Source organism: Oryza brachyantha, chromosome 9 (genome assembly GCF_000231095.2).
Source record: "Oryza brachyantha chromosome 9, ObraRS2, whole genome shotgun sequence".
Classification (NCBI taxonomy): Eukaryota; Viridiplantae; Streptophyta; class Magnoliopsida; order Poales; family Poaceae; genus Oryza; species Oryza brachyantha.
The window spans coordinates 14,851,014-14,868,581 of NC_023171.2; the positions used below are offsets into that span (position 1 = coordinate 14,851,014).

Sequence of the window (17,568 nt, forward strand, 5' to 3'; positions counted from 1 at the left end):
TGGACAAATTATCGTGGGAATGTTCCACTACCAGCCAGACTGGTCTAAGATTTAAAAATAAATTTTATAGAATTTATTTTTTTAAGAAATAAAAGGTTGAAAAATGACAAAATAAATCGGCATCAGTCAATCACGCCCCTTCGCATGTGCAGCGCCACGTGGGTCAAACGACTTAACCGACGCTCCAAACATAATTACGCAAAACACGAGGGGTAGAAACGCAAAAAAAAAATGAAGCTGCTATCCGATGATAAAAACCCCGGCAAGATCTACCCGACACCCGAAGCTTCTTCCTCCTCTCTCTCTCTCCGCCTTCGCGCGGGTCGTCGACGTCGCCGCCCCCGCCGCGCCAGATCCCACCCCTCCCGAGCCACCGCGGGACTCTCCTCTCCCTCTCTGTGTCTCACCGATGCGGGCGCCGGAGATGCTCCGGTGGCTCGCCGCGGCGGCGGCGCTCGTGGCCCTGCTCGCCGCCTCGCCTGCCGCCGGGTTCTACCTGCCCGGCGTCGCGCCCACCGACTTTGCGAAGGTTCGATCGCTGCTTGAGTTCCCTCTTCCGTCGAGCTAAGGATATGGAGTGGCCGTGCCGCGTGCTCGCGTTGGATCTAGTCGTTGGTCAACGGGGGTGGTTGCTCCATGGCTGGGATTCGTAGATCTAGCTGTAGGTATCAGGTTTGGTGTGACGTCCTACTGATTGGATTATTGATAGTAGGTATGCCTGAGCTTGGGATTCCCACACGGTTGCACCACAATTCGCTTGTTCCAAATGCTTCCAATTTGGTCCATGTTAATTTTCAAGTTAGTATGTTGCATGCATGATCAAATGGGTATTCATTGACCGTAGTTTTTGGGTTTTTCCTAGGAGTAACACGAGCTACCTCTCGTTTGACCACTAGTACAACCCAAGTATTGGAATTGGTGATTCTGAGAAAATCCATTGTAATAGTTCTATTTGATCCAAAGTTAAGCTCAGTCAATGGATGTCCACCAGCCATCTGAGCCAAGATAAAAAGCCCAACTCACAGTAATTGCATACCACAAGGTCATGTTTTGAGGGTTACTTCTTAAGAAGCCACTGCCATTACACTAAAGAAAGGGCACCACCATCACTATAAATGATCTGGACTGTAATTCTTTGCTTGTTTTCTTTATTTTTCCATAAAAAACTATTCGAGATTAGATGATTGACAAAGCTAATATAGAACAATGCATGTGATTATGGAAACTTGGTTTCAAAATCAGATTTGATGAAATGTGCTGGTTCACTGCTTCACTGATCGTAATTATAATTATTATTCTGCCTGGTTCTTTTCGAAAGAAGATTCATTTGTTAGATCAGGCTGGTTTGGCTTATCTTCATGTTCTTTGCACTTCTTGTTTCATGTGTAAACATGCCATGCCATGCTGCATCTTGATGTGTTAAGTCCAAATAAATATTATCTTTAATAAGTAATTGTTTAGGGCATCATAATATTTTAATTGTGGTTAGGATTGCCCTCAACTTTTCCTATTTATCCGCAGGGGGACTCACTTCCTGTGAAGGTGAATAAGCTTACATCAGTAAAAACTCAACTCCCCTATGCGTATTACTCCCTTCCTTTCTGCAAGCCAGAAATCGTTGTTGACAGTGCTGAGAATCTCGGTGAGGTTCTTCGTGGTGATCGCATTGAGAACTCTCCATATGTGGTTAGTACTGGGTAGCTCATTCTTTTGGGGTTTACTTCCTTGAAGTAATCTTTCCCTAATCTGTGTTTGCCATCCTCATTTTTGTTTGAGCTGCAGTTTCAAATGAGAGAGCCCAAGATGTGCCAGATTGTCTGCAAACCACCTGTTGGTGAGAAAGAAGCAAAGGAGCTGAAAGAAAAGATAGAGGATGAATATCGCGTGAACATGTAAGGGATATATAGGTGATATTGCACTTCAAGTCACAATATCTTCCAGTGACATAGTTTGTTTTGCAGGATTCTTGACAATCTCCCACTAGTTGTTCCTGTTATAAGGCAAGATAGGAACATTATTGCTTACCAAGGTGGCTATCATATTGGTGTCAAGGGCCAATACGCCGGAGTAAGTTATGCACTCAATTGATACTTGCTTGACCTTTTATTTATTCATATGCTCTGAATTAACAAATTGTAATATAAAAATGTATTCACAGAGCAAGGAAGAGAAGCACTTCATTCACAACCATTTGTCCTTTTTAGTGAAGTTCCACAAGGATGATGATTCAGAACTCTCTAGAATAGTGGGATTCGAGGTCAAGCCATACAGGTTTTCTTTCTACTTTATGTTTTGATATTGTTTGCTCATAACCTCTATAAATGGGCCTAATGTGTGTCTTATTTATATACTGTTATGGCAGTGTTAAGCATCAACTTGACGATAAATGGGATGGAGTAAACACTCGCCTGAGCACTTGTGATCCTCATGCTAACAAGCTTGTAACAAGTTCAGATTCTCCTCAGGAGGTCGTAGCTGGTCAAGAAATCATATTCACCTATGATGTTCGCTTTGAGGTACTAGTTTTGCATATGCCTTGTTTGGATTTTGTTCCCCCCTTCATTTGATTGTTTCCTACTCTCTTAATGTTAAATTTCTTTCAATGATTTCCATTAATCTTTTTCCTCATCGTAGGAGAGTGACATTAAGTGGGCTTCCCGTTGGGACACCTATCTGTTGATGACTGATGATCAGATTCACTGGTTTTCTATCGTCAACTCTCTCATGATCGTGCTTTTCCTGTCTGGTATGGTTGCCATGATAATGCTTCGCACTCTATATAGAGATATATCTAGATACAACCAACTTGAAACGCAAGAAGAAGCGCAAGAGGAAACTGGCTGGAAGCTTGTTCATGGAGATGTGTTCCGGCCCCCAACCAACTCTGATTTACTTTGTGTTTATGTTGGTACTGGTATCCAATTCTTTGGCATGCTGCTGGTTACAATGATTTTTGCGGTTCTGGGTTTCCTTTCTCCATCAAATCGGGGAGGATTGATGACCGCGATGCTTCTTGTCTGGGTCTTGATGGGGTTGCTTGCTGGTTATGCTTCTTCACGCCTCTACAAGATGTTCAAGGGTTCAGAGTGGAAGAAAATAACTATGCGCACGGCCGTCTTGTTTCCAGGGATTGCTTTTGTTATTTTCTTCATATTGAATGCTCTTATTTGGGGGGAGAAGTCATCTGGTGCTGTTCCTTTCACCACTATGTCCGCCTTGGTCCTCCTTTGGTTTGGTATCTCAGTGCCCCTTGTGTTTGTTGGGAGCTATCTTGGGTTCAAGAAACCTGCTTTGGAGCATCCAGTAAAAACCAACAAGATTCCAAGGCAGATCCCTGAGCAAGCTTGGTACATGAATCCAATCTTCACTATTCTAATTGGTGGCATTCTACCATTTGGTGCTGTTTTCATTGAGCTATTCTTCATCCTGACATCAATCTGGCTTCACCAATTCTACTATATCTTTGGCTTCCTCTTCCTCGTATTTGTTATCCTCATCATCACCTGTGCCGAAATTACAATCGTGCTCTGCTATTTCCAACTGTGCAGCGAGGACTACATGTGGTGGTGGAGATCTTACCTCACCTCAGGATCCTCTGCACTTTATCTCTTCTTATATGCTGCTTTCTACTTCTTCACGAAGCTGCAGATTACTAAGCTGGTGTCTGGTATCTTGTACTTTGGATACATGCTGCTTGCCTCGTTGGCTTTCTTCGTGCTCACTGGCACTATTGGTTTCTGCGCTTGCTTCTGGTTCACGAGGTTGATTTATTCGTCTGTGAAGATTGATTAGTTGCAACACTACAGAACACAGCATATGTTTTTAAGCTTTGGAGTCATGGGAATCGTATGTTTAATATGAAGTGGGGATCAATCCCCTGGTTTTTTCAGCTTTTCAGTAAAGTTACATTTTAGGTTTTACCTTATGAACAATTTATGCTTGTTATTATGGCTAAACGATACATCTTAGTAATTTGGAGTACAAGATTAAAGAGTAGAACACATTGTGATGAGTTGTTTTTTTCTTTTTGTGGACCGTGGTACATGAATTCAATTGATTACGAATTGCCTGTACTCCAGTTAATGGAATGAGTATGATCTTGATGTAACAATTCAGTCGGTGTTATAGAATGAGAATGAGATGCCCTTTTTGCTTCTTGACAATTCATTCAACCTGGCGTTGGTGAAATTGTGTTGTGTGTGCGTGTGACATTTTCAATAAATTAAGCGTCCAAAGTTTGCTTGTGGTTGGAGCTTTGGAGGCATCAGTACGAAATTGCTCCGCATTCTGTGGCATGATAACATGATTTTTCTGGGACATGAAATCAACTTGCCATGGCCATGTCGCACGTCCCACGGCCACAGCGGCGCTGAGACTGGACCAAGGGCGGCGGACGCCGGCGTCGAGAGTTGCCGTGGCGCGTGACGATTCAAATTTCGCCCAATTTGCAGTTAATCCATTATCTTGTCTGTCCAGTCCAAAAGGCTGACCAAAAAAGGGCCCAGAATTCTGACATGAAGGGCACATAAATCATCACTGCTTGTCTCCTCTCCCTCCCTCCCTCCCTCCCCTTTGCTTACCCTTCCATTTGGTTTGCTCGCGGCGGCGCAATGGCGTGGTGCCTCCCGCTGCTCGTTGCCGTCCTCGCCGGCTTCGCCGTGAGCCTCGCCGGCGCGACGGACCACATCGTGGGCGCCAACCACGGGTGGAACCCCAACATCGACTACTCCCTCTGGTCCGGCAACCAGACCTTCTACGTCGGCGACCTCATCTGTAAGCCTCCTCGATCTCCTCCTCCTCTCTTTCTTTCTTACCGGCAGCAATGGCTCCCGTTCATTCCCGCCGGTGACCGTGAAGACGAGGGGATGGCTTCTGCTTGTGCCGGCGTGCAGCATTCAGGTACCAGAAGGGGACGCACAACGTGTTCGAGGTGAACCAGACGGGGTACGACAACTGCACCATGGCCGGGGTCGCCGGCAACTGGACCTCCGGCAAGGACTTCATCCCGCTCAACGAGCCTCGCCGGTACTACTTCATCTGCGGCAACGGCCTCTGCCAGGCGGGCATGAAGGTTGCCATCACCGTCCACCCGCTCAAGCACAACGCCACCGGCGACGGCGCCAAGAGCCACGGCGGCAGCGGCGGCGACGCCGCTGCCGCGACCGCCGTGCCAGGCGCCGCCATGTGGCTGGCGGCGCTCGCGGTCGCCGCCGCAGCGGTCGCCATTGTGCCGTGATTGATCTTTTGCGCTTGTTCTTGGAAGAACTCAAGAACATTGTGTGCGTTTGACTCGCCATTTTCATCAGCGACTTGGTTAATGTAGCAAAATTGTATTTTGAGTACTATTCCAGCGAGATTATCTAGTTCATGAACTGGATTCAGCAAAAATTCCAGGCAGAGAACAGCAGCAGCAGTACGAAGAAAGAGCACTGGAAAATTCATGCATTTCACACAACCCAGTTCGATATGCCATGTATTACAGGTTGTGGCGCAAAAAAGGATGCTAGAAACAAGAAATAAAGAAAGAACAAACCCTATATATAGATTGTCGAATAGAATCCCTTTCTTATATACACCACTTACTATTCCTTTTGTCTATCACCGGTTGGAACTCCATGGTTCGGTCTCGGCGTGTTCTCTACTTCGACGGATCGCTTGGGCCATCATCAAGCTCGCTGTTCACAAAGGTAAGGGCTCAAATTCTGAAAGAGGAACTCAGGCTTTTACAAACGCTAGATTTCTTGATCTGGAATGCGGTGTAGATGTGGCAGTTCAAGGAAGCTCACTTTGGTCGCATCTCTGAAGAGACAGATTGATCGGTACTTGAAGTAGCAGCTGATTTGCTTGGCTTTTTGAACTGAACTAAGATCACTGTCATGTTATCACAGCCATCACCACCAGATACAGGTGCCAAGCAATGGTCAAGCAACTTCTCGCAGACAGCAGATAGACTATCCTCCTGTAGTTTTTTCCCAGTAAATTAGGAACACCATAGTATAAAGGTCTATTGCTTAAGACAAGATGCGAGCTACTAGTATACTTTTAGTGCATATGTAAAATCTGTGAAAAAAAAAGTCAGTTGCTTACAGTGTTCATTTCTTTATGGACAAAATCCACCACTTCTTGACTTGTCATGCAATCCCTGTCATAAGAAAAAAATGGGCCTCGGATTAACTATACAGTGAAACTACAAAGAAACCAGAGTAATAAGAAATGAAGCATGAGGACATCTACCCTAAAGCTCATCAATTCAAGAGGACGAAAAAAAACAGGATTAATAGTTGAGGAAAGAACTAGCGACATGTCAAGAGAACTGCATATCGTAAAGCAAATCAGCTTTAGTAGACAGCTCTCTGGATGTTTAAGCATTTGAGGGACCCTATAAAAATACAGTTATACACCATATCAGCACCTTTATGCTCCATACCGCAATTCCTTAAAGTACATGGCATCTAAATAGACTGTGAGTTACTATCTCCAAGAGCTGTCCAAATGCTTTACCAATAGAAGATGATGCTATTTATGTGCATTAACCTTGTCACAACTATTGTTTCTTGTTACTGAACATTCAAATCTGCTAAATAAACTAGACAGATTGTTGTTGGACAATTTAAGTGTTCAAATACAGCAGCAGCTACAACAGGGTAAAAAATAGCTAAGCTTTCAACACCAAGAGAAATATTACAAATAATATATCTCAATGTAACTGCATTCAAGAGAGGAAATGACTGGTGCAGAAGTCATACCATATGCCATCGCAAGCTAAAATGATGAACTCATCATCCTCGGAAAGTTTAATCTGAGCAAGCCGAAGAAATTCTTGTGTTACAAAAAACATTGTCCAAAGAAAATACAGTGACAGAAATGGTCAGCAAAACTCACTGTGTTCAATTCAGGTTCAGCAGTGACAATCTGTCTCTCGGCTGGTAGAAGTTCATTTTGCTTCAATTCCATATCCCCTGGAGGAAAATCATAAAAAGCTAAATAAAAATGATACATGGAGCTAAGGAATATTTTTTCAATAAGAGAGAATGCTACCAATTGCCCTTGCCAAGTTCAAACTTCCATTGACCCGTCCAGCGACAATGAAACCACCAGCACTCAGTATCCTCTCCTTCTCTGCATCAAGATCTGGCTTGTGATCTTTGGACAGGTCATAAGCCTATGTGGAAGACTGAGTCAGGAATACATATTCTAACATTTTCTTCACAAATAGAACCAGAGATAGAGGCCTAACATACTTGACCCTTCCTTGAGAGAACACACCGGGAATCACCAGCATTTGCAACAATCAGTTCATCATTTCTTATGATAGCCACGCAAGCAGTGCTTCCAGATGTTGGTCCAGGAAAAGTAGAATGAGGACCCTGGTAATGTAACTTAGTTAGAGCAGTTTGGTTGAACTCTATATTCATGATAGAGTTTCTGTGAGAACAGTTTCTTTTCAGGAAACAGGGTCATGCATACACATGGTATAAAACTTTGGAGGTACACATATGCTAAGTGTTAAGCGATGATGTATGTTCCTTTAGTTCTCCTCAATTGTACAAACAGATCTGGGATATGGTATTTCACTAAATGACATTTAGATCACAACAAGTTCAGCAACATAACAACATCACCTTCTAATATAAACTAGTGTTGAAGTAAGGTTCCGATTCAATGATTGTCGGCAATAAGTCATGTCCCCAGAAACCTTCACATACTTTCAAGATAACTACTAGAGAACGACATCCCTTAAGGATTTTGATAGGCTTGTTAAGAAAAGTATCCCTTTCTACATAAACCCTAATTACATAACAAGCAGGACGAGGCCCCCTTAACCAATCCACTTGCTTAAGCACGACAGCACTCAAAACAAGGCTCTTTAAATATGAATTCAGAATTGCTAGCATCAAAGCAGTCTTTATCCCATCACATGCTTGTTCTAACAAGAAAATAACTCTGAAGTGTCATGACATAAAAGATAACCTCTCAATTCCATCATCCAGCAAAAATGATTGGTAGTGAAAAACTGTTAGAATAGCAGTTTTACCTCCTCAGTCCAGCTGTCCTCAGGTTTATCCGAATCTCCGGGTTTGGGGGACCATATTATGCCCTCTAGCATGCCAGCAAACTTTTGTCCCTTGTCTCCCAACTCAGCCAGTTCTCTCCACCCCCGTTGCCCTTTCATCATCTCGTCCATCCTGAAGGGGTAAAAAGTGGTGCAGACTCATTAAAATCACCAAGTATACAACATTTTCACTCAAAAGCACTTCATACTCAAAAGAGGCACATGACACATACCTGAAAAATGACTTTAAGACAGAAGTAGCCAAATCACCAGATGAATAAGCCTCATTTTTCAGTACTTGCAAGTGTAGATGTTTCGCACAAAACTTAGATACTGCCTTCCCTGGAATTACAAAGGACAATTGTCAAGTCACAAGACTATTTTTTTTCATGCTGTGGATAAAAGGACTATACAAAATACGTAAACTTTGTGTAAAAAAAAGAGGGGGGGGGGGGGTTGTGTCAGTTTAAACCTACTCTATGAACACAGTACCTTTCAAACCATTAAAAAAAGGAATGTGGAAATGTGAGATTAATTGATTGCCATTGCCCTGTTAGGATAGTGGGTAACCAAACTCTACACAGCTGAGTTTACCTAATCTGCATGAATAGATGAGATAACAAGTAATTGAATGGATGAGATTATCATCAACTCAGCACAGCTCAGTTTACCAAATCTGTGGTAGTATGTTAGGTGAATGGTGGCGATGCTATATTAGCCTTACTAAGAAACATATACCATTGAAACTAGGGTGATACTGATTGTTTCCAATTAGTGAAGGATAAAGTTATGGCACATGAAACTAAATTAGTCACCCATGGCTAAGTTAATATCACACTCATAGTCAGTACAGCTGAAGAGGCAATAAAACAGTAAGTTGGACCTGACCAGATACAATGAAAACTTACCTCCGTGGCCATCATAGACGCCAAAAAAGGACGTGCAATCATCAAGGCTTGGCAGAGCAGTGTGCTGCATTGTAAGTATGCATTTGAGCATTTAAGGAAAAGGTAGGCTGATTCGTTGAAAAGACAAATGGTGAAGTACAAATTTACAATTCTCTATCTTCAAAGGGTTAATTCCATTTGTCACGTAACTCTCCAATTTCACGAACAAATCAATTTGCCTGACCTAGTATTGGCGCTAGAGTAGCAATGCAATTGAATAGCCAACGAAATGCTATCGCGCGTCCATGATCGGGCATCAAAACACCACCGTCACCATGAGGCGATCGCGATTGGATTTATTCGGACAACAACACTTTTTTTTTGGCAGTTAAACTCATCATGCGAATCTACACGCTAAGATCGCAGAATCGTGGCCTAAACCGCGAATTTGGGCCGAAACGGCTCCTGGTGGCAACCAATCAGGAACCGAGAGGGCAATGCGGAACGGGTAAAACAAAGAGAAACTGACCGCGTCCTCCATGGTGGTCCGCCACCCCTGCATGGAGGCGAGGCCGTAGCGGAGGCGGTCGTTCCCGCCGTCGCCGGAGTGCTTCTCCGTCTTGGGCGTGCTGAGGTACACCCCCATGGCCACCCGAATCCAACGCACCTGCAAAAGCCACAGCGCCACCGCCCGCACCGGTTACAATTCGCGAACGCACAACACGCGCATCAGGGGACGGGGAGAGGGTACTCACGGCGGCGGCGAGGCGCGGTGGGGAAGGAGGAGGAGGAGAAAGGGACAGGGTGGGTCAGGGTGGGTGAGTATTTGTAGGAGGCGAAGGGGAGGGGAGGGGAGGGGGAGGAGGAAGGAAGGGGATGGTGGGGGAGGGAGGGTGGGGGATTCGGGGAAGATTGCGTATCTCCTTTTTCTATTCACCGCCACCTCGCCTCGCCGCCCTCCTCCGCTGTGTTTTGCCTGTGATTTTTTCATCACGAAAAAAAAGATAAAAACATTATATATTTTCTTATTTTCTATATGTATTTAATGATATAATAAAAGATACTACCTCTGTTTCATATCATAAGTCGTTTTAACTTTGCCTAAATTCATTGATAGATAAATGTATATATTTTATATATATGTCTAGATTCATTAGCATCTAAATGAATCTAAGCATACTAGAAAAACTTATATTGTGAAATGGAGGGAGTAACTTTAATTATTATAGATTTAAAAAAACTATAGTATAAAATGGTGAGAGGACGAAGTGTGTGTACATAGTCGAGGAAAAAGTAGAACAATTTATCATGAAGTTGAGTGTTAGTTGTTTCTTCCGCTTAGTGTAAAACTACCGTTCAGTATGTTCAAATGTATGATAACAGATCATACATTAATCTTATAATATAGAATAGTGATAGTTTGTTGTATGATTTTGTTTAGATTCGCGTACGAATTAATATAAGAATCGATTTATATGTATAATATCTAGTATATGTTTAGATTTATTGGCATCTATATGAATTTAATAAATTTAAAAGAACTCTTCTCCTTTCTCAATCCCATGATATAAGATACCCACACCTTTACTTGTTCCTGACAAATAAAACCATATGAACTTTCTGTAGATTAAGAACTTAATTAAAAGGCTTGGAATGATGTTGATCCAAAACAACCTTACATCATCCAATTGCAACGCTACAAATCAGCATTTCTATGCAGTGAAACGACTCCATTCGTCTTGTGACAAAAGCAGTTTCTATTCACGTGTCACGGAAAAGTACTTCTCCCATTGGATCATCAATGGAAAAGTATTTCATCATGAACCTGTTGATACTCTTCAACTCTGTTCATAGTTTTGCAAAAAATTGTGGTTATCTCATCGTTTTGTTTTGTCACCATCAAACTTTTAATCCCCATAGATCCTTTTAACCTATCCCCTCCCCTTTGCAGCTGATGTCTCAAAGGGATTGGTAAGAGTGCAACAGAGTGACCAAAAATCAACAGCTGGGCTGTCAAGCTCTCTGGACATCTGTCGCCATTTGTTTGATTGGTTTCTTGTAGGATAAATTTCAGATAAGATTAATGTACTCTACCACTAGTTGTTAAGCAAAAGCGATTAGTAGTCCTGTCAAGGCTCCATAGCCTTTTCAATGGCGGCAGAAATGCAGACATCCTATCCTACCCCACTGTACTTAACCTCCATAATACTATAATTAAGGTGACCCTTAAGACAGCCACACGTCAGCTAATCTCCAACAGTATTCTATACCATACTCTATTTCTGAATGTGCGATTAAAGTCTGTACGCTACTCATCATGCCAGGAGAATACTCTGCAGTATGTACGCAGTATGCTAATGTAGTCTAGGTATCATGATCTCTTCCATAACAAAGAAGATTACGCGGAATCAAACTCCTGTAGATTAAGCACTCATTAATTATGGCCCTGAATGTTCACCAGAATCATAGTAATCCTTATATATGCAATGCATCTGTAGCTGCTAGTCAATTGGAGTAAAGAGATCTCGCCATTTTTGCAGGGATCTTTTCTCTGAACATCTGTCGCTTTTCCAGCCATTTTTCAGGACCTCGCTTTCTAGTCTCCCTCTCTCCACAAGTTCAGACTTTCAGAAGAAAAAAATATCGTTTTGGGTTGTTTCGTGGTGTGCTTCTGAGTTCTGATAGCTTTGCTACAGATTCAGGCAGGCAGAGCTGGGATCCTGGCATGTGTTGGCCACTAACTCCTGGATTAATTGAGCTAGAACACTAGAATATTAATCTCAATCTTAATATTAATCACGCAGCTCACGTTGGGAGATCATTCCTTCCATGCAAACCTGTCTGTCAGATTTGTTTGTCCCTGGTCCCTGGATCTCGTAACTCTATTGGCAAAGCTTTTGAGTGTTCGATCGCGAAAAAGAAAATATACGATCTGTACGTGAACGTACATGAGATTTGCATTTGGGGTTTGCTAAATGCGGTAAATTGTGCGGTTAGCATGCTAGTTAAGTAATTAAGTACTCAGACGATCTAGCATCAGATTAGTATGCGTAGATGTTGATACGGTGCTTTTAGCTATAGTTTATTTACAGCAACTTGGGCTAGCTTGCTCCTGGTTAAGCTAGGCTGCTGGTCCCCATGTTTGTACGATGCAGCCGGGAACAATTAAGAAATTAATGATAGGAGGGATATGATTGTGTGTTTTATTATTGGGAAAAAAATCCGACGTGTCCTTAATAAACAAGAGGAAAAGAACAAGGAGAGTATCCGTACGCTGCAAGCTCCCGTGTCTGGTTTTCGTTAGGTTGCTGAGCTAAATAATCAACTAACCACTGTCAGATACATCATTCATCACAAGTCCGGACTCCATCTTCAAATATAAACATTTATATGTTGTTTAATGGTATTTAAGATCAAAGAGAAAATACTACAATATTATTTAACAAATAATAAGTGTAAGTGGGTAAAAGTGAGAACGTAAGTGGGAATAAAATGGAAATTTTGAATAAGAAGTGGTGGATAAGATAAATATATTTTTTACTAAATTTAAATTCTAAAAATACTCATATTTTGAGAAAATATTTAACCATCACCAAATCATAATAAAATAATTACGTAACTATAATAAGCACCGGCTCTCGTTCCAACGGCTTATTTACAAACGAGAAATAATTTACAAATAAAATATTTATATACAAATTCTTAATGATTAAAAACCAACGCTGAAAAAATAAACTTTGATTAAAAAACCTCAAAATTTATTTTAAAGCAAAAGTAGAAATAAAAAAGATGGACGTCCTGTTGTTTCAGACGAGGATGGTACGAAAAGTCAACTTAAACCAATATTATCCTAAATATCAGAAATGGTTTTATTAGAATACTTTTAATATGAATTTATTCATCTTATATCTATATTTTTAAAGCAAATATTTGGAAAAATATTTGTTAAAGATCGAGTTTTAAAAGTTCTGTACTTCCTCCAATTCTATACTTTATTGTTTTGGGCAACACTAACATCAAACTTTTAAATATTTAAATATAAACAATTTAATATTTACTTTGAAAGTATGGGCTACGTGCATATACTAATTTTGAAATATACTTCAATAAAATTATACTTTTATTAATATTTTTATCTACATTGCAATAGAATAGTGGCTAAAGTTGTTTTTAAGGACCAGTCGCATTATTCAAAATTTTGTTTTGCAAATATGACAATTTATAAGCATGTTTAAAGTGTATTTTGTAAATAAAACACATCATGACAAAATAATTAATATATTTTCTAATATGATGGACAGTAGTACGTACGTCAGATGTAGCGTTGAAAATCAAGCTTAATTAATCGAGGCGAGGCTACGTGTCGGCACGCAGCGACGCTCGACCCCATCTTCTCCTCCGCGCGACGCCAAGGCGAGGAGACAAGGCGAGACGAAGCGCACGCAATCACGCGGACGCGGGAGCAAGAGGAGATTGAGATCCCGCCGCCCACCGGATCCCATCGGAGATCCTCGTCGGTTTCAACCCCCCATCCCCATGGCGTCCGGCCGGTGCTGCACGTTCCTCGAGATCCTGCTCGCCATCATCCTCCCGCCCCTCGGCGTCTTCCTCCGCTTCGGATGCTGCAGCGTACGCCGCCGCCATAACCCCTCCTCTCCTCTCCTTCACTCCCCCCGCACCCTTATCTCTCTCCTTGCCCCCGTCGATCTCGCGCTCTAATCCGTGGCTAGGCGAACCGGGGATCCGGTTCCCGAATCCTGGGGCCGAATTTTGCGATCTGGTGGGTCGAGTGAGTAGCTTGTAGACAGTAATAATTCGAGAGTACTGGCATGGATTGTGAATCCTCGAGCTCCAAACGCTGCGCTGCCGCCGCCCGAATGGCATCCTCGTCCCCACTTTACATAGTAGTTTTGCTTCGTGTAATGGCGTGTCGTATGCATTTCGGCTTCACATTTGGTTTCTCTCTGAAAAGTACTCCATAACGGCTGCTAATTATGCATCCCCCAGCTCGCAATCGAACAGACTAGACTGAAATTTTGTCACCACTCCAGATAATCTGCCTGCTGTTAATTTCTTTAAAATCACTCTTAGATGCATTATTGTCCATGTGTTGTCAACTTAGTCATCCCCAGGACAAAATTTTAGCTCAAGTGGAAGAGATATGCAAGGAGCATGAGGATTGTGTTTGAATTTTGACTAGTGAGTAGTGACAGTGGCATAATTTTCTTGACTGTCTTGCAACCTGCCTCTTCATTGAGGAACATGCATGGTTTCTGTTGATAATAACACTATGACAGCTCTGTGTTCTAATGTTTCAGCTGTATCTTTTTTACTCTTGGTAACATGCTAATAGCATTGTTCTGTATTATGCCTTAAACAGATGGAGTTCTGCATCTGCTTGCTGCTTACCATCCTTGGCTATGTCCCTGGCATCATCTATGCAGTCTATGTACTTGTTGCCCTTGACTCAGATCAGCACCAGAGGGAATACTATACGCTTGCTTAGCCCACTTAAATCCTGTCAAGGCCTATGCTTTATCCAGAACAGCCAAGTTCAAATGTTGTGTCTGGTAACGTTGTGTCGGTTTCTTGATATGGTGCTGTGCGTATAAAATAGAAATAGTGGCTCTTATCAAGGAGGAAGAGGCGGCACCTAGTCATCTGGTCTGTTGTTGTTTATGTGCTAAATGTATCCTTTTATGTGGATCTCTTGACTCCTTAATTTCAATCTGTTAAATGCTCGAACTGTGTTCTGGTTTCTCCATTCAGTAATTCTGATTCAAGAAAATAAAGTTATTGTCTAACTATTATTGTTGTTTGTATATGGTTGGTTGGTGTTTATATATGGTTATACTGTTGCAAATTCTTGCCTATTTCTTCACTGAATTAATAGGGGTGATCATATTGGTTCAGTGATGTCAACAAACTTCATAGGTCGGTTTTGTTATACCTTCCAGTCAACTTCAACGATGTTAGGACCACTCTTGTTTCACATTTTAGGTGGGTTGCATAGCTTAAAACACCAGGTCTTTCACCAATTCTGAAAGATCACTCTGCATATTTGCATTATGGAGATGTTACGTAAGAATTCCATACCAGAATAGATTGACACATCATGCTTGATCTGCAGTGTACTAATATTCACACCAGGCCTTGTAGCTTTCATTAGAAAAATAGCAAACAATCTTAAAACCCTCACCCTTTTTCAAAATGTGATATGATTGTCACATGTTGTAATCTGCAGGAAAATTTGCTTTATTCAGTGATCTACTACTCTGACAATAAATTAGGTATACCTCGTTTGAGGGATCATATCTTGCTGCTGGTTGTAGTAATCATTTTTTTATCTGATGGATCATATATTGCTGCTGATTGTAGTAATCAGTTGCAACTCTCACTTGATTCTGTCACTTGTTGCATTCTGTTATCTGTGCTTTCTGAACGACATCTTCATACTGATGTCGAATCAGTGATGGAGATTATAAAATGCATGTGGAGAATGCTTGTTTCTGGTGTTGAATGTTCGTGCCCATGTGATGTTCAGTGATTCTGTTAGATTGTGAGTGCCTGAGTAGATTGTGTGCAGCTGCTCAAGAAGTTTATTTAATGTTCCATTTCTGATTGCAACGATTCTGTCTGCTCTGATGTAAGAGACCCTTCCCTGTCCACTTGACTATGTTCTCCAGTGCGCTCTTATGTAGTCAGATAACTGATTAATTTTATCAGGTTGTATGTGTGTATTATATGGGCATTTACACTGTTGCATCAGATTCTCTGTTTCCTTTTCTTAATAGTGCAGTCCTACTTGATTGGGCTAGACGTCATCGTTGACCAACATGTTTGCTGTTTGTTAGGATAGGATTCTTTTTGAAGAGATATGCTGTGGATGAAAGTATGTGAGTTCTTAAGTGATCAAAATACCCAGTTGTTGTGCCCATGAATGATCCATCTTGTCGATGTCTGAAACTCTGAATTGCTGTTGTTTATGTAGATTGTTCTATGCGACATTCAGAGGCTGGATGCAAGTGGGTACATCAACGATTGATTTGGGTATCTATTGGAGAAAATTTGTAGATGTATGTCTGAGATTCAGTATGGTACCATTTGGAGCCTTCGTTTATGGAACAGAACCGGCAGAAAACTAATCAGTCGTCAGAGATGAGAAGAATTCACGAGCTGCGCGAGTTCTGGGAGCTATGGATAGCGTGCTTACAAATTTTGACAGCAATAGTAGTCTGCTTCATGATCATGTGTTGTTCAGTCCGTTCTGCTTCAGGAGTTCAGGTGCCTCTTCCTTTCGGACTTAGGCTTCAGATGCCCCCACAGTTGTCAACAAAATGGTACAATTGATCTACTGAATTGCAGCAAAACCTGTTCTTTCGATTAGTTTTGTTCACTTAGATTCAAGGGGTACTACTTACAGCCATGGTGGAAGACCTGCAATTCATGCCAAATCATGCCTCATACGCAGTACCAACAATCCAGGTACAAGCCTAGATTGGTAGTGACCCGGCGAAAAAGAAAAGTTACACTGCAGTCCTCCGGTATTACTGTTCATAAGGATGCAGCTACATTCTACTACCAATCTTCTCTTTTTGTCACAACCCCTGCATTTTATTGAGTATTGGAAGCTGAAATTACATGTCTGTTTTGTCTGGCAGACAATTATACACTCATTATTTTCAAAAACAACACAAGAAGGTACTGTATTAAGTTGCCACTTCTACATTATGCACACACCTGCCACTCTCAATTCAGTATTCTGTTTCCATGACTCTTATATGTTTGATAGGAGTGTCCTGTCTTCATGAAAAGGTTACCATGACTCCATAAGTGCCTCGACAACATCAGACATCAGTGCTACTTGCTCTCTGATCATGTTCTCTATCATGACTGTACACGATAGTGTGTTTTCTATCATGAGTTCATGTCTGTACACTGAACATGCAATGTTCTAGGTGAGTAACTGAACCTTGCCAAAAAAAAAGGTGAGTAACTGAATATTGGATAGGCAAATATAGCTTGCATCACTGGTACTAGATGGTGTTCTGAGAGCGTTGTTTAGAGGCGCCAGTTGATTCAGTAGTCAGTACTGCCAAATTCTTTTGCATCTATTTTTTTCTTTTAAAAAAAAACTGAATATGATCAGCACCAGACTGCATCCAATAGTTTCAATTCGAAATGTTTGATACTACTAGAAGCCAAGCTAAGAGGAATTTCTGATTAAGTGCTCTATTACTTTGCCGGGGAAGTGCTCTGTTACTGTTTCAGGACTCTGAAATTGGGCTGAATGGGAAACGTGTGGTTAACATGGAGCAGACAGCAGAGTGGTCGGCTGGTTGGCAAGATGATGAAGTGTCCCTCTGCTGCTGCTACTGCTTGCTCATCAAGAGGAGCTTGACCTGGACCTCTCCTCCATACTAATCTGTGGATCGAGGCGGTGGGCACCACTCAACCATCCTAATCCTAGGTAGGAGTAGTACACTCTTTTCTACTCAGCACTGATTTGGATGGCATATTCTCCATGCAACTTTAAGCCCTTTCCGTTAGGGCAATGCATAGTCTTAAGGTGGTCACCAGCAGGGTTTAACTTACCGTCAGAGATTGGATTATCGCATCTTTGCGTTA

At 41.8% G+C, this 17,568-nt stretch overlaps 3 protein-coding genes across 4 annotated transcripts; 2 read left to right on the top strand and 1 right to left on the bottom strand.

Moving 5' to 3' along the window:
• The first annotated feature begins 276 nt into the window (after positions 1-276).
• On the top strand, positions 277-4,155 carry LOC102722609 (transmembrane 9 superfamily member 9). Its single transcript, XM_006660903.3, has 7 exons — positions 277-529; positions 1,522-1,686; positions 1,783-1,892; positions 1,962-2,067; positions 2,159-2,271; positions 2,363-2,516; positions 2,635-4,155. Exons 1-7 carry the CDS (start codon positions 410-412, stop codon positions 3,790-3,792), a joined length of 1,926 nt encoding a protein of 641 aa, XP_006660966.1. The 5' UTR covers positions 277-409; the 3' UTR covers positions 3,793-4,155.
• A 416-nt stretch (positions 4,156-4,571) lies between these two features.
• Positions 4,572-5,366, top strand: LOC102706596 (mavicyanin-like). Its single transcript, XM_006661467.3, has 2 exons — positions 4,572-4,773; positions 4,893-5,366. The coding sequence occupies exons 1-2, from the start codon at positions 4,611-4,613 to the stop codon at positions 5,234-5,236; spliced, it is 507 nt and encodes a 168-aa protein (XP_006661530.2). The 5' UTR covers positions 4,572-4,610; the 3' UTR covers positions 5,237-5,366.
• A 21-nt stretch (positions 5,367-5,387) lies between these two features.
• Positions 5,388-9,780, bottom strand: LOC102722892 (probable protein phosphatase 2C 70). 2 transcript variants are annotated; one of them, XM_006660905.3, is made up of 12 exons: positions 9,696-9,780; positions 9,470-9,607; positions 8,962-9,025; positions 8,287-8,395; positions 8,036-8,186; positions 7,242-7,367; positions 7,039-7,162; positions 6,883-6,959; positions 6,747-6,799; positions 6,088-6,142; positions 5,787-5,959; positions 5,388-5,702 (listed from the first exon to the last, which is right to left on the bottom strand). In XM_006660905.3, the coding sequence occupies exons 2-12, from the start codon at positions 9,584-9,586 to the stop codon at positions 5,696-5,698; spliced, it is 1,056 nt and encodes a 351-aa protein (XP_006660968.2). In that variant the 5' UTR covers positions 9,587-9,607; positions 9,696-9,780; the 3' UTR covers positions 5,388-5,695. The 2 variants fall into 2 exon arrangements, with proteins under 2 accessions (XP_006660968.2, XP_006660967.2); XM_006660904.3 differs by having other exon boundaries at positions 5,584-5,675.
• Between the last annotated feature and the right edge of the window lie 7,788 nt (positions 9,781-17,568).